Below are 20349 nucleotides of genomic sequence, written 5' to 3'. Positions count from 1 at the left end.
GATTAAGACTGTGAGCCCCATGTGGGACAGGGGTTGTGTCCAACTTGATTGCCTTGTATCCACCATAGTGCTTATAACAGTGCTCGGCACATAGTAAGTGCTTAAACAAACATCACAGTTATTATGATTAAGGGGGAAAAGGGGGCTGATGACAGATACCCAAGGAAAGGTTGAGATGATCAATACAGTAAAATGACTAAAGGTCAAAGGATCACAAGAAAAACTGAAGGATTATGGCTGTCCATAAGCTCATTGAGGGCAGGGAACATGTCTGTCACCTCTCGGTGTATTATCCTCTCCCAAGCACTTAGTCCAGGGCTCTGCATTCATTCATTCATTCATTCAATCGTATGTATTGAGCCTTTATTGTGTGCAGAGCACTGTATTAAGCGCTTGGGAGAGAACAGTACAAGAATCGACAGACAACATTCCCTGCCCACCATGAACTTACAGTCTAGAGGGCACGCAGGAAGCACTCAATAAATACCACTGATAGATGAACGGGGCGGTTTTCAGGTTCTTCATTCATTCACTTGTATTTATTGGGCGCTTACTGTGCAGAGCACTGTACCAAGAATTTGGGGGAGTACAGTATAACGATAAACAGTCACATTCCCTGCCCACAGTGAGCTTACAGTCTTGCGGAGGGAGACAGACACCAATACTAATAAATGACAGATATGGATATAAGTGCTGTGAGGCTGGGAGGAGGGAAGAACAAAGGGAGCGAGTCAGGGTGACGCAGAAGGGAGCGGGAGATGAGGAAGAGTGGGGCTCCGTCTGGGAAGACCTCTTGGAGGAGATGGACCTTAAATAAGGCTTTGAAAGGCGGGCCAGTAATTGTCGGTCAGATTAGAGGAGGGAGGGCGTTCCAGGCCAGAGGCAGGACGTGGGCCGGTAGTTGCTGGCGAGATGGAGGCCCAGTGAGGTTAGCATTAGAGGAGCGAAGTGTGCGGGCTGGGTTGGAGAAGGAGAGGAGGGAACACCACCCTAATTTCCAAACAGTTGGGACCCCCGTAGCTCCCACCAAGGTCCCGGGTACTTGGCTCCAGCAGGATGGGACTTGACTCTCTGAGGGCCCGGTCCAGGACGGCTCCGTGGGGAGGAGAGGGGAGACTCGGGAAGCGGCGTGTCCCCCTCAGGCCCCGGCGCCCCGATGTGGGGGGGACCCACCCGAGCCGCGAAAAATTGCGGCTCGGCCCGGGAGTGGTTCGGCGGAACAGGCGCCGGCGGTTGATGCTGTTTGGTTTGGCCAGTGGAGAGGACCACGCTAATTTGGCCAACTCTCTATTACCCTGGGGCTGCTCCGCCACTTTGTGGATTATCCAGGCCCTCACCACCGCCGCCTCTCTCTCCCCCGTTGGCCTTTGGTGGTTCCGCTGGTTATTAGCCCATCCCCGGAGCCCGGGAGCGGCCGGAGGGGGATCTTGAAGCAGACAATTACACGGTTCACCAGCTCCGGTCAGAATTGGGGGACTGGAGGAGGTGGAAAGCAGTTGGATAATCTAAAGGGTTCAATTATCTACGCCGTCCCTGCCACCGTGCTCGTGGATAATTGAAAGTTGGCCGTCTCTGGTATTAATTGAGCGCTCTGCCTTCTGAGAGCCCAGAGGATCGAACAATGAGCGATTTGTTCGGCTTCCCGGGGCCCCGTGAGCTAGGCCAGGGATTGTTGTGGGAAGGGACCGGGAGGCAGAGTAAAGGCCCAACCCTAGATCTGACAGAGGAAAAGTCGGTTGGCCGGCTGTGAGGTCGACCAGCCTGGCCTGGGGAGGACCCAGGTGGGAAGTGAATTCCAGCGGGGAGCCCCCCGCCCCCACCCATCGGGCTAACCACAAGTACCTTCAGTTCCAAGCAGAAGCAGCATAGCCTAATGAGTCGGAAGGACCTGGGTTCTAATCCCAGCTCCACCACAGATCTACTGTGCGTCCTTGGGCAAGTCACTTCACTTCTCTGGGCCTCAGTTCCCTCATCTGCACACGTGGGTCAGGGACTGTGTCCAACCCAATTTTCTTGTCTCCACCCCAGCGCTTAGTACAGTGCCCAGCACATAGTAAATGTTTAAAAAATACCATAATGATAATTAAAAATAATTCCTCAGTCCTGAGGGGTCACTGGCATAGGCCAACGAGGCGGAAAGACCCTCTCCTGCTCTGGACCCTCTCATTCCACAGTGGAGTGAAGCCAAGGTTGAGGTGGGGTAGAGCAGTCTGCCAGCCCAACCCACCACCTTCTGCCCACGGTGCTGGGCAGACTGACACAGGGCGAGGGAGCGAGGAGTTCAAGATTTGGCAGAACCAAAGGCGCAGGGATGTACTATCTATGTTTGGGTTTGGGGTGACCTCGGGGATGCCACAGCTGGGGAGGAGGGAGAGAGAGGGGGAAGCCAGAGGGAGAGGCTGAGGAAGGGTGGGGGTTGTTGTTTTCAGAGTTTCGGGGGGAGTTTTGATGGTATTAAAGGGCAAGTCGCTTCTGTGTGCCTCAGTTACCTCATTTGTAAAATGGGGATTAGGACTGTGAGCCCTATGTGGGACAGGGACCATGTCCAACCCGATTCGCTTGTATCCACCCCAGCGTTTAGTACAGCGCCTGGTACGAAGTAAGCGCTTAACAGATATCGTCGTCATCGTTACTGTTGATAACCCTTGATCGCTACCAGCCGGGCTCTCTACCGGGCAACACGGCGTGGGGCCCATCCCATCTCCCTGGCCACGGCCTCGCAGCGGGCCGAGCGGGCCGGGCTGGAGGGAAGGAAGGAAGGAGCCTCCATTAGCTCACGGCTGCAGACCGAGAACGAGGAAGGGCAATTAGAGCATAATGCCGCATTGTCTCGGGGAGCGAACGCAGCGGGCCCGTGTCCCCAGGCTGACCGCGGGGCCCCCCGGGTGCCCCGGGGAAACCAAACGGGCCCTGCTGCGGTCTCCCCATTCCCAGCAGCTGCGAGTAGGGTGGGTGGGTGACTGGGGGGGACCGGGCCACGTGGGCGGCCATCTTGAACGGCTCGTCTCCGCAGACACAGACCTCGGGTGGCCTGCGTCGACCAGCCCCATCTGCGCCGGGGAGTGGCTCTGGGCAGGTGCAGCCCCCGGGGACCGGGCATAATCTTGGGGTTTGCCTGCCGGCGGAGGGGTGCCCCGGGAGTGCCGCGTAGTGCTGCCGGCTCAAAGGCTGGTCTTCCCCAGCCGGGCAGGGCCACCACCCCCATTTCTGATCATCCCAGGCCTGCACTGAGAGCCCCTTTGTTCCTGCCTTGACGATAATTACAAATAATGATTATGGCATTTGGTTGGGGTGGATTTTTTTTTTTTTTTTGGTATTTAAGAGCTTACTTTTTGCCAGGCACCGTATTAATAATTGTGGTATTTGTTAAGCAGCTACTATGTGCCAGGCACTGTTCTAAGCGCTGGGTGGGTGCTAGCAAATTGGGTTGGACACAGTCCCTGCCCCACATAGGCCCCACAGGCTTATTATTAAACACTGGGGCAGATCCAAGCTAATCGGGTTGGACCCAGTCCCTATTCCACATGGGGCTCGCAGCCTTAAATCCTAATTTTCCAGATGAGGGACTTAGGCCCAGGGAAGTGAAATGACTCACCCAAGGTCACCCAGCAGACAAGGGGTGGAGCCGGAATTAGAACCCAGGTCCTCTGACTTCCAGCTCTGTGGTCTTTCCACTAGGCCATGCTGCTTCTCTCTTCAGCATTCACTATGTGTCAAGCACTGCTCTAAGCGCTGGGGTGGATGCAAGATAATCAGGGAAACAGCGTGGCCTAGTGGATAAAGCGCTGGTCTGGGAGTCCGAAGGACCTGGGTTCTAATCCTGGCCCTGCCGCTTGTCTGCTGTGAGGCGCTCTGCAAATCACTTCACTTCTCAGGGCCTTAGTTCCCTCCTCTGTAAAATGGGGATTAGGATGGTGAGTCCTATATGGGACAGGCACTGTATTCAACCCAATTACCTTGTATCTACCCCAGCGCTCAGTACAGTGCCTGGCACATAGTAAGCGCTTCACTTTTGCCACAATTATTATTATTAGGTTGGACTCGGTCCTTGTCCACGTAGGAGGGAGAACAGGGATTGAATCTTCCCCTTGGTCTCCGCGTAGCATGGGGCCGGGGGATGGGGGGAGACCTAGACCCTTTGGAGTGGCAGAACTGCAGATATGTCACTGTGAGGGCATTCGGAAAGAGGCTGGCACCACCCAGGCTTGTGGAGGAAAGATCCTCGGGGGCTTTGCAGAGAGTCCGAGCAGGGGCTTTTCGACTCCCCCGCTTCTTGCCTAGACTCCCGATCTGCCCTCTCTAGCCAACCGGGCAGAAATAATAATAGTAATGTGGTATTTGGTAAGCGCTTTCTAAGTGCCAGGCACTGTACTAAGACTAGGGTGGATCCAAGCAATCGGGTTGGACGTAGTCCCTGTCCCAAATGAGGCTCACGGTTTCAATCCCCATTTTACAGGTGAGATCACTGAGGCCCAGAGAAGTGAAGTGACTTGCTAAGGTCACACAGCAGACAAGTGGCGGAGCCAGGATTAGAACCCATGACCCTCTGACTCCCAGGCCTTTGCTCTATCCACTGCAGCATACTACTTCTCCCCACTGTTCCTCTGGAAACCAGGGCACTCAGCTGCAGCCTGAGGTGGGGTGTGTGTGTGTGTAAAGAGCACGGCGACCTAATCCTGGGCGGGGGCAGAGCGGGTGAGGGGGCATTAAACGAATTGTACATTCCAAGCACTTAGTACAGTGCTCTGCACATAGTAAGCGCTCAATAAATACTATTGAATGAACGAATGAACCCCAACCCCCTCTAGGCCTCCATCCCCCTCTCTGCCATTGAGGGCTGTCTAGACAGGTGAGGGAGGGGGCAGGAACTGTATCCCGTGTGATGCAGCCACATCCCTTTCCCTTTCAATAAGAGTAAGAACAACTGGTATTTGTTAAGCGTTTACTAGGAGAAGTAGGGTGGCGTAGCGGATAGAGCACGGGCTTGGGAGTCGGAAAGTCATCCGTTCTAAACCCCGACTCCACCACTCGTCTGCCGGGTGACCTTGGGGAAATCACTTCACTTCTCTGGGCCTCAGTTACCTCACCTGGAAAATGGGGATGGAGACCGTGAGCCCCACAGGTGACAGGGACTATGTCCAATCTGATTATCTTATATCCACCCCAGCGCTTAGTACAGTGCCCGGCACACAGGAAGTGATTAACAAATACCATAGTTATTTTTCTGGCACTGTTCCAAATGCTAGGGGAGATACAAGTTAATCAAGTAGGACACGGTCAAAGTGGGAGGGAGAAGAGAGATCGAATCTCCGTTTTACAGATGCGGAAACTAAGCTCGGTGTGGGCCAGGCATGTGTCTGTTCATTGTTATAGTGTACTCTCCCAAGTGCTTAGTAATTGTTCGCAGTAAGTGCTCAGCAAGTGCGGTTGGTTGATTGAATGAATGAATGAGGCACAGTAAAGTGACTTGCCCAGGGTCAAGCAAGCAGCAGACAAGTGGCGGGGCCGGGTTTGGAACCCAGGTGCCTGGGACTCCCAAGCCCCAGGCTCATTCCGTTAGGCCACACCGTTCTTCCTTCAGCAGAGTACTGGCCTCACTGACCCATTTGGCCCAGCACAGCCGCGGCTGCGTCCAGCAGAGCCCGGCCGGGGTGAGAGGTGGACATGGAGTCCCTCTCTCCCAGGCAGGGCCAATCCTTCGCAGTCCCTGGGGCGCTGTACCCAGCCGTGGGCCGAGGGATTGTTCTAGAACCCAAACGAATAGAGGAAACTTCCCCCTCTCTCCGCCTCACACATACACACACCCACATATAGCCTGAGGCGTCCTTCCCAGCCCTGCCTCACCGTGGCTCCTGGCTCGGAAAACCGGCGAGATCCTGCCCTCCGTAATCCAGGGCGCCAGGCGCGCTTTGGGACTCTACCATCTGAGGGAGCGACATGGAGGCTGTAGCCTACATACAAGAGGAGTCTCTGACCTTGGCGGCCCGGGGGAGCATTTGATGTATATCGTCCTCTCCCAAGTGCTCAGTACAGTGCTCTGCACACAGTAAGCGCTCAATAAGTATGATTGAATGAATGAATGAGACGGTCTGAGTGGGCTCGCACCCCCGGTAGGCCAGTAAGGAGCCGGCTTGCTCCGGTGGGCGAAGGCCAAAGCCGCCTCTGCTGGCAGGGCAGGGGGGCTGAGGGAATAACCCCGGGGTCTGGAGGCTGGTCCCGCATCCCCAAACCCGGGCCCGGCCCCGCTTCCCCTCCCAGAAAGGAATTTCCCCCTCCACGGGGCCTGCCCCGTCCGGCAGCCCTCCGAGAGGAAGCCGGGCACGTGTGGTTGCATCCTTGCCAGGCAGTGGCGCCAGGCCCAGAGAGGGCCCGAGGAAGGGTCAGTGACGTGAGGCCCCTGCCTCCGGAGCGGCCAATCCCAGGTGGGGAAGACGGGGAAGAGAAAACCTTCCCCGTCGGGAACAATGAACAGCGAGCCCGGCTTCCAGCGGGAAGAGCGTGGCCGAACAGCTCAAACTCCCCCGGCCAAGCGGACGTCACCGGCCAGACCTCGCTTCCTCCCATTCTCCACGGTGCTCAGCCGCTCTCCACCGTGGGGCCGGAGAGCCCGGGGGGGTGAGCCTCTCGGCGGACCACCCGACGGTGTGCGCGGGCCTGCCCCGGGCCTGCCGTCGAGGCCGGGCGTGGTCCTGGTTGCCGAACGGAGTCCGGACCGAGCAATGGGAAGCGCTGGATTCTTTTGGGAGCTCCACCCCAGTCTAGCCGGGGCCGAGGGGCCGCTCCAAGGAGTCTGGTGGATGGCAGGACGGGCACGTCCCCCGCCTCCCTCTTGCCCCTCCACCTCTCCCCTTCCCTCCCTTCTTCTTCCCTTTCTTCCTCCTCTCCAGCAAACAGTAACCGCAAACAACCCCCTCCGTGGGTTCCAAGAGCTGAACGGCGAACAGGGGAACCCCCCCGTCCCGCCACCGCTGCTGGGGGTTAGGAAAGCTCCCCCTCCCCTCGTCATTGGACCCTGGCCTCTAATAATAATAAAAATTATGGTATTGGTTAAGCGTTTACTGTGTGCCAAGCACTCTTCTAAGCACTGGGGTAGATAACGTGCTAATCAGGTAGTCCCACATAGGACTCACAGCCTTCATCCTCATTTTACAGCTGAGGTAACTGAGGTACAGAGAAGCTAAATGGTTTGTCCAAGGTCACTCAGCAGACAAGGGGCAGAGCCAGAATTAGAACCCTTGACCCTCTGACTCCTAGGCCCTGCTCTATCCTCTCCGCCGTGCTGCTTGTTATATTGTACTCTCCCAAACGCTTAGTCCAGTGCTCGGCACGCACTTAGCACTCAATAAATACGATTGAACGGATGATTGATTTCCGGCTCACATTCCCCGGTGACTCTCCATCTCTTGGCTCCATAGGTTCGAAGGGAAGTTTGGAGCCGGGGCCGTGTTCCCCCCGATGGTCCAGATCTGCGTGTGGTTCTGCCGACCCCTGGAGAAATCTCGATTTGTAGCCAAGTGCCAAGGTAAAAAACAAAAAAAGGCAGCTGGCACAGCACTGGGGGGGAAAGGGTGGAGTCCCAGCCCCTCCCCGGAGGCCGTGCCCCGGCCCTCCACCAGATAGCCCTTCGTGTGTTTGGGGTAGCGTTGGCCGGGGCTTTGCATGTGAGGGTGACACCCGAGAGGTAGGTTGGTCATGTGGGAGGGCCCGGGCGGGGGTCTCTGATGTGAGGGAGAGAGGAGACCCTCGGGCGGGCCGCCCATTTCCGCCCTTCTCCTCTCTCCTCCAGCCCTCAAGTCTTCAATAAGCCAGAGTCCTTTCTCAGGAAACATCTACCACATCCTGGGCAGAGTGAAGTTTTCAGGTAAGGGAGGGCGTTTCCCACCGTGGAGCTCGGGAACGGGTAGCATTCGATCTCTCCCCCGCCCTTCCCCCAACCCCGGCCCTCCGAGAGGCTGCTTCCTGCCAGTGGGTGAGGTCTGGGTGGTCCCAGGGTCCAGGTGCGGAGGGAGGGGCCCCTTGACACGTACACTGACTTGGCACAGTTCTCCCAGGCCGGAGCCGTCCTTTCCCAGCAGATCCCATTTCACAAATCCCGGTCGGGACACAGATTGGGAGGATCACCCCGCCTCAGTGTCCCTGGGCCAGGAGCCAACTCTCCCGCCCGGCCTCAGCCCAGAAAGGGGACGTGTCTGCTCTCTCCCTCGGTGGATCGATCGGGGGCAGGGGAGGCAGGGGACAGAGTGGTACTTGGGGAAGGCATCCTCCATGAGGCCTCCAAACGGAAAAGCCCGGCACTGCCTTGGGACTCAGGGCTGAGCCGAGGCAGAAACTCCACACAGTCCCTAGGGTCGAAAGAGACTCGGCCACCCCAACTGCTGCTGAGAAGCAGCAGGCAGCGTGGCATAGTGGTCAGAGCACGGGCCTGGGAGTCAGAAGGTCATGGGTTCTAATCCCCCCCCCCGTACTTGTCTGCTGTGTGACTTCGAGCAAGTCACTTCTCTGTGCCTCAGTGACCTCATCTGTAAAATGGAGATTGAGACTGTGAGCCCCACATGGGACTGGGACTGTGTCAACCCAACCCACCCCAGCGCTTAGTACGGTGCCTGGATTCCATTATTTTTATTATTATTATTACCCCCAGCTAATACAGACACTGCCACAGAACAAGGGCCAACAGCGAGAAGCACCATGTTTTAGGGGCTAGAGCCTGGGCCTGGGTGTCAGAAGGACCTGGGTTCTAATCTCAGCTCGGCCTCTTGTCTGCCAAGGGACTTTGCCCAAGGCCACTTCACTTTCCTGGGCCTCGGTTACCTCAGATGTAAAATGGGGGTTAAGACGGTGAACCCCACATGGGACAGGGACTGTGCCCAACCTGATTAGCTTGGACAAAGCGTTTAGGGCAGTGCCTTGTACACAGTAAGTTCTTAACAGATACCACAGGGAAAAATAAAAGTCCAGAGATTCCAGATTCCCTGTACCTTCATAGAGAGGACTATGGACCATTTGGAATTGGTAGAGGATTCCAAAATCCCTAAGCTCGGGAGTTGAGGTGACCAGACAGCCGAGGATAAGGGTGGCCAGCCGTTCATTAGCCCAAGCAGATGAGCTCTTGCCTAAAGCGACAGAGACCCCAACTTTTACCCCCCGTTCTGTCGCCCTCTCCCGTGGTTTATCTCCATGGTGGGGATGTTCTTCCCTAGATTCCCCCGCAATTCCTGCTGCTGTTCTTTGGGGAATGCTGTCGTACGCTCAGTGTTTAGCAATAGCGTGGAAGGGGTAACCAACTGGAATTTACTGTGTGTGTGAAGACAAAGAGAATCAGAGTGGCTTAGTGGATAGAGCACGGGCCTGGGAGTCAGAAGGACCTGGCTTCTAATCCCCACTCCGCCATGTATCTCCTACATGCCTTGGGCAAGTCACTTCACTCCTCTGGGCCTCAGTTCCTCATCTGTAAAATGATGAAGAGCGTGAGCCCCATGTGGGACAGGGACTGCACCCAGCCCGCCTAGCTTGTATCTACCCCAGTGCTTAGAATGATGCTCGGCACCTAGGAAACACTTAGCAAGTACCATAATTATTATTTGTGTACGTGTGGGTCTGTGTGGGTCCTCTCTCCCGGGCAGACTCGGAGAAGCAGCTGGAGGTCTGCCACAACACACTCGCCAATTCCCTGAGCCTCGTGCCCATCCAAGAGGGGCCCACCCCGCCCAGCGATTCCAGATCCGAGAGCCGCGATCGCACCGGCCAGCAGGAGTGTCACCTCGTCTTCATCGGCTGCTCCCTGAAAGAGGACACGGTGAAAGACTGGCTGCGGCAGACGGCGAAGCAGGTGGGGGGTTTGGCGGGGGGCGGGGAGCGGGCGTTCTGGACCGTCGGCGCCGGGGGAGGGAATCCCAACAGCCTCCTTCCCCAGCCTCTGGCCGGCCGGCCCAGACGACTCCGCTCGTGTCCCTCCTGCAACGGTGCCACGGTAGGTGACGAGGGTGCTGAGGAGAAAACTTGCCGACCTTTCCCTGCCATCTTTCCAGCCCCCACTGCCTAAGAGTGATGGTACAGGTCACGGAGCGGAGGCTGGGCCGGGCTGAAACTCAGCCGGCACTGGGCACGCGGCCACCCTTCCCTCTGCCCGGAAAGAAGCGGAATTTCAGCTGGCTGCGGGGCGGGGGGCCAGCGTGGACCGTTGGCTGGACACCTGCTACCTTCTGCCTGAATCTTGAGAGGCGACGGGCCACTCTGGTGCCCCAAAGCCTGGAACCTAGCCGCCCCTGCAGGCACCTATGCCTTCTGCCCCCATTCACATCAGGCCCCTGCCTAGCTCAAAAGGTGGCCAGAGAGCGGTTTCTCTGAACCCTAAAGGGGGAGGGAGGTGGACAGAAGTCTGAACCCACTGTCCAAACATCTTTTTATTTTATTAGGGTACTTGTTAAGCACTTACTACGTGCCAGGCACTGAACTAAGTACTGGGGTAGATAAAAGTTAATCAGGTTGGACACAGCCCCTGTCCCGCATGGGCCTCAGTCTTAAACCTCTTTTTCCAGATGAGGGACCTGAGGTCCAGCCAAGTGACTTGCCCGAGGTCACGCAGCAGACAAGTGGTGGAGCTTTGATTAGAGCCCACGTCCTTCCACCTCCCAGGGCCTGGGGTTTTTCCACTAGGCCATGCTGCTTAATAATAATTGTGCTTTTTGTTAAGCTGTTCCTATATGCTAGGCGCTGTACTAAGCGCTGGACACACAGAAGTAAACTGGGTTGGATACAATCCCTGACCCACATGGGGGCACAGTTCTCATCCCCCATTTTACAGATGAGGTAACTGAGGCACAGAGAAGTGAAGTGACTAGCCCAAGGTGACACAGAGGACAAGTGGCAGAGCCAGAATTAGAACCCCAGTTCTGCAGACTCTAGTCCCGGTTGGACACAGTCCCTGTCCTACATGGGGCTTGCGGTATTAATCCTCATTTTACAGATGAGGTAACTGAGGCACAGAGAAGTGAAGTGACTAGCCCAAGGTGACACAGAGGACGAGTGGCAGAGCCAGAATTAGAACCCCAGTCCTGCAGACTCCCAGGCCCGGGCCTGTGCTCTATCCATTAGTCTGCACTGCTTCACGCCCACCCTGGGATCCTGGACTCCCGGGCTCTTCCTGGTCAGGGAACACCCTTCGTGGGTCTTGCCCCTCATCCCACCGTCCCGGAGAAGCCCATAGGGGGAAACTCATAGGAACTTGACGGCAGGTTCCGCCCTCTCCTCCCACCCCACGGCAGTCGAGAGCATCTGCTCCCCGACCGGTCCCTGGGGGCCCGATCCCCGCAGATGGCAGATTGGCAGCGATCTAGGAGCCAACATGAAGACGCTTCGGCGAACCCCTTCGCCCCAGGCCCCGGGGGCTCCGTACAAACGCAGGCCTCCCTTCATCGTTGCTGCTTCCCCCCGCTCTCTCTCCTCTTTGGAGTTACCTCACCTGTAAAATGAGGATTAAGACTGTGAGACTGTGACTGTAAGACTTGTATCTTCCCCTTGTATCTTAGAACAGCTCAAGCCGGTCCCAGTGCTCACGGGAAGCAGCGTGGCCTAGTGGATAGAGCCCGGGCCAAGGAGTCAGAAGGTCATAGGTTCCAGTCCTGGCTCCGCCTCTTGTCTTCGGGGTGACCTTGAGCAAGTCATTTTTCTGGGCCTCAGTTACCTCATCGGTTAAATGGGGATTGAGGCTCTCAACCTGATGTGAGACAGGGCCGGTGTCCAACCCGATTTGCTTGTATTCACCGCAGCGCATAGTACAGTGACTGGCATATAGAAAGCTCTCAATAAATACCGCAGTTTTTATTATTAGCTTGCAAACAGAGCTGACTCCCCAGCCCCTCCACTGTCACCCCCACCAGACAGCCAAGTCCACCTCGCCTCGTGAGAGCCTTCAGTGCCAAACAAACTGCCGGAGAAGAGGGTTCCAAGAGCCATTTAAATCAGAGTTGACTGCTCTTCGGTGCACAAGTAGACTTCTCCAACGTCGTTTAGTCCAGAGCCGTCCACAAGCACTTATTAAGCCCAGAATGCCTAGGGTACTATGGAGATGCGGCATGGCCAAGTGGAAAGAGCCCAGGCCTGGGAGTCACGGGGCCTGGGATCTAATCCCGGGTCCTCCTGGTGTCTGCTGTGCGACCTTGGGCAGGTCACTTCACTTCTCTATGCCTCACTTCTCTCATCTGTACAGCGGGGATTCAATCCTACTCCCTTTTAGACTGTGAGCCTCATGGGGGACAGGGACTGTGTCCAACCTGATTCACTTGTATCTATCCCAGTGCTTAGAACAGTGCTTGGGACGTAGTAAGCGCTTAACAAGTACAACAGTCGTAATAATAATAATGGGGAGGGATCAGGTCTGGAGCTGGCCAGCCGGGATGCCCGGCCCATCTTTCTTGGGACCTCCCAGGTCCCAGTCTCCCCCGGTCACCGAGGGGAAGCAGCCGGGCCTGGCAGGGTCTGAAAGGGTCATGCCCGTGGCCAGGCCATGGCTTTCGGCTCTGTGGCTGTAGCTCCCGTGCAGGCCACTGGCTCCGGTCCCAGTGGTCGCCCCAAGCCGGCCGCGGCCCCGCCACTCCAGCTCCCCGGGCCTCGGTGAACCGGAACTTTCTGATTCCCCAGAAGCCGCAGAGAAAAGCTCTGAAAACCCGGGGGATGCTGACGGTGCAGGAGATCAGGAACATCCACGTGAGTGTGTACCTGGCCGGAAGCCGGGACTTGGCGGGGCGGTCCCTGTGGGGGTGGGGAGACCAGGGTGGAACCCCCAGAACCAAGCAGGGGGGCGACCAGTCCACAGCCCCTGCTCAGGCTGAGGTAGCCCTGGCCTCAGGGGTGAGGGGCCTGACACTCCGCTCCCTTCTCTGAAGGGCAGTGAGCCTGGGCCACCAATGGGAAAGACCTGCTTGGCTCCGCCAGCGCTCATCCTCCCCGTGGGACGATGTGGGTTCTAATCCTGTCAGACGATGTGGGTTCTAATCCTGGCTCTGCCACAGGTCTGCTGTGTGACTTCTCTGGGGAGGGGGCCGGGACCTCGGGGGCCATCTAAACAGGTTTGTCTTCTGCTGCAGGTGAAGCATCACCTGGACCCTCTCCCAGCTGGTTATTTCTACAACGGAACCCAGTTTGTGAATTTCTTTGGGGACAAAACTGACTACCATCCCCGTATCTTTTTTTCATTATTATCATTATGATTATCTGTACCCGTTAAGCACTCACCTTGTGCCAAGCACTGTACTGAGCCACTGCGGTAGATGCAAGTCAATCAGGTTGGACCCAGCCCATGTGCCTCGTGGGGCTCAACGCCTTCATCCCCATTTGATACAGAGTAGTGAAGTGATTTGCCCAAGGTCACAGAACAGACAAGCGGTGGGGCCACTATTAGAACCCAGATCCTTCTGACTCCCAGGCCTGCGCTGTATACACTAAGGCAAGCTGCTCCTCCGTCTGATCTAATCTCATTCAGTCGAATCAGCCACAGGGTGAACGGAAGGAACCCTCTCTCCACGGCAGGTCCCCCAGAAGGCAGAAGCGGGGGTTGGGCGGGGCAGGAAGTAACAGGACAAGGAAAGGGTGGTTGGGGGTGAGCCTGTGGAGGCCGAAAGGAGGTGGGCATGAGGAGAGAAGCAGCAAGGCGGAGCGGAGAGTCAGACGATGAGGGTTCCAACCCTGGCTCTGCCACAGGTCTGCCGGGTGACTTCTCTGGGCCTCAGTTCCCTCATCTGTGAAATGGGGATGAAGACAGTGAGACCCCCACGGGACAGGGACAGTGCCCAGCCTGATTTGCTCGTATCCTCCCCAGTGCTTAGTACAGTGCCTGGCACGTAGTAAGCGCTTAACAAATACCACAGTGATTATTATGAGGTCTAGCCAGGGAAGGCTGCAGCCTGCTGACCGAAGTGGTGGCACCTGAAGCTGAGACCGGAGCGAGGACCTTTTGCCCACGGGAGCCTTGCCTCAGTAGGGGTGGTGGGACCGGAGGCTGCCTGATTCTCTCTGGGCTTCTACCCCAGCCCCAGAGTCCCTCTCCCGATTCCTTCCCCCTCCCCCAGGCCAGGCCCCACTGTGCACAGCCCAAATAGGCTTAGACGTGGGATCCTGGATTCTTGTAGCCCGGTGGATCTCTCACCTCTCCTGAGGTTCTTAGTCAACAGAGGGAGGACAGGGAACAAGAGAAAGTCCCCTCTTCTTCACCTCCCTTTATCCTCTTCGGCAAAGCAGCACGGCCTAGCAGATAGAGCCTGGGCCCGGGAGTCAGAAGGACCTTGTTTCGAATCCCAGCTCCGCTGCTTGTCTGCTGTGTGACCTGGGGTGAGTCACTTCACTTCTCTGGGCCTCGGTTACCTCTTCTATAAAATGGGGATTCAGAGTTTGAGCCCCATATGGGACGGGGACCTACTCGATTTGCTTGTATCCACCTCAGCGCTTAGTACAGTGCCTGGCACAAAGTAAGCACTTAACAAATACCAAAATGATTATTTTATTATTATTCTCTTCTACTTCACTTCTCGGGGCCTCAGTTCCCTCATCTGAAAATGGAGATTAAGACTGTGAGCTCCATGTGAGACAAGAACTGTGTCCAACCTTCCATTCATTCAATAGTATTTATTGAGCGCTTACTATGTGTAGAGCACTGTATTAAGGGCTTGGAATGTACAATTCGGCAACAGATAGAGACATTCCCTGCCCATTGACGGGTTTACAGTCTAGTCGCGGGAGACAGACAGACAAAAACAATAGCAATAAATAGAATCAAGGGGATGGACATCTCATTAACAAAATAAATAGAGTAATAAAAATATTTACAAATGAGCAGACGAGCACAGTGCTGAGGGGAGGGGAAGGGAGAGGGGGAGGAGCAGAGGGAAAGGGGGGGAAGGGGGCTTACCTGAGGGGAGGTGAAGGGGGGGGCAGAGAGGGAGCAGAGGGAAAGGGGAAGCTCAGTCTGGGAAGGCCTCTTGGAGGAGTTGAGCTCTCGGGCTTTGAAGAGGGGAAGAGAGTGAGTTTGGCGAAGGTGAGGAGGGAGGGTATTCCGGGACAGCGGGAGGACGTGGGCCAGGGGTCGAGGGTGGGATAGGCGAGAACGGGGGATGGTGAGGAGGTGGGCGGCAGAGGAGCGGAGCCTACGGGGTGGGGAGTAGAAAGAGAGAAGGGAGGAGAGGTAGGAGGGGGTAAGGTGATGGAGAGCCTCGAAGCCTAGAGTGAGAAGTTTTTGTTTCGTGCAGTGGTCGATAGGCAAGCACTGGAGGTTTTTAAGAAGGGGACTGACATGACCAGAGCGATTCTGCAGGAAGATAAGCCGGGCAGCGGAATGAAGAATAGACTGGAGCGAGGAGAGACAGGAGGAAGGGAGATCAGAGAGAAGGCTGACACAAGTAATCCAGCCGGGATATTATGAGAGCCTGTACCAGTAAGATAGCCGTTTGGGTGGAGAGGAAAGGGCGGATCTTGGTGATATTGTAAAGGTGAGACCGGCAGGTCTTGGTGACGGATCGGATGTGTGGGGTGAACGAGAGAGCCGAGTCAAAGATGACACCGAGGTTGCGGGCCTGAGAGACGGGAAGGATGGTCGTACCATCTACCGTGATAGGGAAGTCAGGAAGAGGACAGGGCTTGGGAGGGAAGTTGAGGAGCTCAGTTTTGGACATGTTGAGTTTTAGGTGGCAGGCAGACATCCAGGTAGAGACGTCCCGGAGGCAGGAGGAGATACGAGCCTGAAGGGAGGGGGAGAGGACAGGGGCAGAGATGTAGATCTGCGTGTCATCTGCATAGAGATGATAGTTGAAGCCGTGGGAGCGAATGAGTTCACCGAGGGAGTGAGTGTAGATGGAGAACAGAAGATGGCCAAGAACTGACCCTTGAGGAACCCCTACAGTTAGAGGATGGGAGCAGGAGGAGGAGCCCGCGAAGGAGACCGAGAATGAACGGCCAGAGAGATAAGAGGAGAACCAGGAGAGGACGGAGTCCGTGAAGCCAAGGTGAGATAAGGTGTGAAGGAGAAGGGGATGGTCTGCAGTTTCAAAGGCAGCTAAGAGGTTGAGGAGGATCAGGATAGAGTAGGAGCCATCGGATTTGGCAAGAAGGAGGTCACGGGTGACGTCTGAGAGAGCAGTCTCGGTAGAGTGGAGGGGACAGAAGCCAGATTGGAGGGAGTCCAGGAGAGAATCGAAGTTAAGGAATTCAAGACAGCGAGTGTAGACGACTTGTTCTAGGAGCTTGGAAAGGAAAGGTAGTAGGGAGATAAGGCGATTAATATGGATCTACCCCAGCGGTTAGAACGGTGCTTGGCACATAGCAAGCGCTTAACAAATACCGTCGTCATCATCTCCCACCCTAAACATCTCTCTCTCTCTCCCCATTGCCAACACCTCTTTTCATCTTCCTCCCCTTTCTCTCTCCCCGGCCCTTCCCCCCTCAGCCAGCATTGGTCAGATGGGGTCAAGGGGTCTCAGATGAAAAGGGGCTTCTGAGGGCTAGCAGTGGTCCCTGAGGCAGCCCCCCTCAGCACCTAGCTTCCTTAACGCGACCTCAGTGATGGACCAGTTCATGAACGACTACGTGGAGGAGGCCAACCGGGAAATCGAGCGCTATAATCGCGAACTGGAGCAGCAGGAGTTCCACGACCTCTTCGAGCGCAAGACCTAGAGTTTCCTCTGCCCGGGTCGGGCCTGAGGCCTAGAGGCCCAAATGCTCCACCGCCTCCGCCGCCACTGCCTGCTCCGTCACCTTCTCCCAGGGAAGAGGGTGCCTTCTGCTGCCTCTGTGTGTGTGTGTGTGTGTGTGTATATCTGTGTGTCTTGTCTCGTAGCCACCTTCCAGACCAGAACTAAACAGCATCACCTGCAAGGAAAGAGATTTGGGAGAGTAGGGGTTGGGGGAAGGATGTTTTTGGGTGGGGAGGGGGCGGCACTGATCTCCGGGGCCTCAGAGTGGGCAGGAGCCCCAGCCGGGCCCGACGCTCCAGTGTGAAGCCTGGAGCCCCCTCTCAGCAGCCCCCGGGGTGAACTGTATGCCCCTTTCCTTTGGGGCTGGGGGCTGAGATGAGGATGCCCCAGGTGGAGCGGGTCTCTTTGCCGGTGCCCGGCCGCCGGAGAGACGAGGAGGGCGGGGATCCCCGTGAACAGGCACGAGGGACGTCTGCGCGCCCCCCCGACCCCTGACATCCCCTCCCCTCCCTGGGGCTGCCGTCCTGAGCGGTAACGGAACCCCTTCGGGCCGCCCACCCGGAAGAGGCTAGCATCCCTGCCACCGGTGCCGGTGGTAGGCTCCCTGGTGGGTGTCTTTGGAAGAAGAGGACCCCCAAGGACGTGGCGGGGTGGGAGAATGGGAACCTTTGTCCTCGACCCCCGCCTCGGGATCCTGGAGCCGAGGTGCGGAGGCAGATGCCAGACCCCAAAACCCAAGGCCCCTCGCACCGCTTCCCCTCACAGGGCCTGCTGCGAGCGGGAGGCCGGAGTCGAACGGGAGCACCGTCCCCTGAGCTGCCCGGAGACGGGGGTGGGCAAGGTGCCCCGAGGCTAGGACGGGCAGCTTCCGTCCACCCGGGCTCCCGTCCAGGCCCCCGTCGGGCACCGGAGGGAAGGAAGGCTGCTCCAGGCGCCGAGCCTCCTTCGCCGCCGGAGTCTCGCCTTGGTCCAGGAAAAGCGATTTCCATCCAGACCTCGCACCGGGCCTCGGCCGAGAGCGAGTGCTGCTGGCCAGCGTGGGGCTGGACACTTCCCCAGGCCACGTGAGAGGAGCATTGGTCAGCCCAGCCCCAAGGGATCGGAGGGGAACACTGGGTCCCAGGCGATGTAGTTTAGGTCTGCAGTGTGTGTGCCCGCCCCCAGACCCTCTCTTGCCCCGATGTCAATGCCCGGCAGGATTTAGGCGTTAGTCTCATGTTTGGCTTCGGGTCGACGGGCGGGCAGACGGATGGTGGTGAGGCACCCGGAAATGTGCTGCGGGACCCCTGGGGACTCTGCAGACGGACACGAGGTGGGCGGTGCCAGTCGGAAGGACCTGGCGTCGGGCAGAGCTCAGCGGCGGCCTCGGCCTGCCCTGAGACCCCCACCACGGAGCTGCCCACCTAGAGTAGCCGCCTGGCCCGCAAAGTCGGGCCAGAGGAGCCGAGGCGACGGATCTCCCCGAGGGGGGTGTCGCCTCGGCTCGGAATGACCCCCCAGTAGCTTTAAGTGCAATCGACGCTCCTAGATGAAGGTCCTTTAGCTAGCTCCCTTCCTCTGCTGATCGTTTTTTTTAAGAACTCCTTTGTGCAGCCGGATTTGGGGGTGGGGTGGGGGGCGGGAGTGGGAGGCGTTGATTTCCGTCCACGCTTTTCCGTGGACTTCTCAATTCATCCATCGATGGAGCCCGCTTGGCTCCAGCTGCACAGAGATTTTTTGAAAGAAAGGTTAGCACGCACCCGCACCCCCCCTCCCCCGGCATGCTAGGCTGTAGTTTAGTTTTCGTCTTTTTCCCGGGGGCGGGGGGACCCGGGAGGTGGGATGGAAAGACCTTTCACCAGACTGGTACTGTTTCGGTTTCGTCCCACAGCGTGGGACGGGTGGCAATTGGATTACCTCAGCCTTGAACGGGAAACTGTGATTTTTTTCAAAATGGGGGAAAAAACTGGGGTGGGAAGGGGAGAGGGCCACGGGCCCCCAGGCCCCGGGTCTGGCTGTGCCACGGCGAGGCAGCCAGCCCCCAGCGGGCACAACCAGTGTCAGTGAAAGGACTTTCCAGCTAGTCGGTCCGTGGCAGGGCCTGCTCTCCGGGAAACCCTCTGAGGGATGAATATAAGAGAGGGTCTTCCTGTAGCAGTGGAGCCTGTGGGCAGGACCCGACGTGACCCAGCGTGAGAATGCAAGTGAGGGTGACTGGGACCCCCTTCCCCTTCTCCCGGATGGCCCGAGCCGGTCCCATCTCCACGCTCCGACGTCAGAGAAGCCTTGGGTCGGCGTCCTCCTGGAGGGGAGGTGGGGGGGGGGGATCTCCCCGCTTCTGCAGCAAGCCTGAGTGTGGGCCGAGCCATAGGGCCGGCAAGTTGCTGAAGTTATAGGGTGGGAGGGGTGGGGGGGCGGGGGGTCAAAAGTGAGGTAAACTTAAGAGGGGGCAACGGGGTCCCGGATCGACCTGGGCCCGGGAGCCCCCCCCCCGCGAGTCTGTCGTACTCGCAGAATTTGCACAGTGAATAAGCTCGGAGCACCCTTCGGTGCTCCCAAAAAGGGAAATTCGGTAACTAGTACAGAGGCTGCGAGAAGTTGAAACGACAACGGTTAAATCCCTGGTAGGTTGGTGTCTTTAACCAGGTCAGGACCTCAAAGCGAGAAAGGGCTTGGTCCGGACGGACGGTCAGACGCTTAAATGAGACCCTAGCTCACTGTCTAAGGTGCCAAAATCTCCTCTGATACTAGTTTCCAAGGATTTACTATTCGCAATTTACCGTCGGCCTTGTTTTTACACACACTACTGTAACTTCAGTGCAACTGAATGGTGTGACTGAAGCTTTTGCTCCTTGTATTTATTACTTGACTCGGTGCAGTAAATGTATTTGGTCGTCTCTCTGGTGGTCTCGTGTCCGTCCTGTCGTGTCCCTCCCCCGCCGCTGTGCCCGGGACGTCCGGAAAACAACCGCGAAATCTCTGACGAGGAGACGGAGAACCCGGCAGGGCGCACTCTCGCAATGCCCCCAACCCGCTCCACTCTGAGGGAGAATGGAGACCATTCATTCATATTTATTGAGCGCTTACTGTGTGCAGACTGCTGTACTGAGCGCTTGGGAGAGTACAGTAGAACAGACACATTCCCTGCCCAAGATGAGCTTCCAGTTTAGAGTGGGGGAGGCAGACATTAATATAAAGAAATAAATGACAGATATGGACTTAGGTGCCAAGGGGTTGGGAGGAGGGGATGAACAAAGGGAACAAGTCGGGGTGATGCAGAAGAGAGCGGGAGAAGAGGAAAGGAGGGCTAAGGGGAAGGCTTCCTGGAGGAGATGGGCCTTCAATAAGGCTTTGAAGCCGGCGAGAGGAACTACAAGGCTTAATGCAGGCAGCCCCAGACCCTCTTTCTGATCTCAGCTGGCAACCCCTAGGTCCAACGCGTCACCCCCACCATCCCTCTCCTTTCCCAGAGATCCTTCAGTCCCAGGGAGACCCCCAGGGGAAGGACCAGTCTGTCCGGAGGCTGGGATACGGCAGGGAAGACCACCCCAGCATCGGAACTTCCCTAGTTCTCAATGAAGCCTGGTTCCCCCCACCCCCTGATGCTAGAAACATTTAAATCTGGGGGGTGGGGGAGAATGCAGGCCCCCCAAGGCACGTGATGATGATTTTGATAGTTGTTAAGCTCTTA

General features: G+C 57.1%; 1 protein-coding gene across 2 annotated transcripts in view; it reads left to right on the top strand.

Moving 5' to 3' along the window:
• DNAAF9 (dynein axonemal assembly factor 9) overlaps positions 1 to 19557 on the top strand; it is a 141977-nt gene extending 122420 nt beyond the window's left edge. For both annotated transcript variants that reach the window (XM_029062703.1, XM_029062702.1), the window contains exons 32-37: positions 7416 to 7522; positions 7787 to 7861; positions 9624 to 9829; positions 12640 to 12705; positions 13086 to 13179; positions 16547 to 19557. In XM_029062703.1, coding sequence (XP_028918536.1) covers positions 7416 to 7522; positions 7787 to 7861; positions 9624 to 9829; positions 12640 to 12705; positions 13086 to 13179; positions 16547 to 16659 — 661 coding nt within the window. In that variant the 3' untranslated portion in view covers positions 16660 to 19557. The remainder of the gene's footprint in view (positions 1 to 7415; positions 7523 to 7786; positions 7862 to 9623; positions 9830 to 12639; positions 12706 to 13085; positions 13180 to 16546) is intronic.
• The last annotated feature ends 792 nt before the right edge of the window (positions 19558 to 20349 follow it).

Source organism: Ornithorhynchus anatinus, chromosome 4 (genome assembly GCF_004115215.2).
Source record: "Ornithorhynchus anatinus isolate Pmale09 chromosome 4, mOrnAna1.pri.v4, whole genome shotgun sequence".
Classification (NCBI taxonomy): domain Eukaryota; kingdom Metazoa; phylum Chordata; class Mammalia; order Monotremata; family Ornithorhynchidae; genus Ornithorhynchus; species Ornithorhynchus anatinus.
Note: the sequence above shows the minus strand (reverse complement) of the source record. Positions and strands in the feature narration are given on the sequence as shown.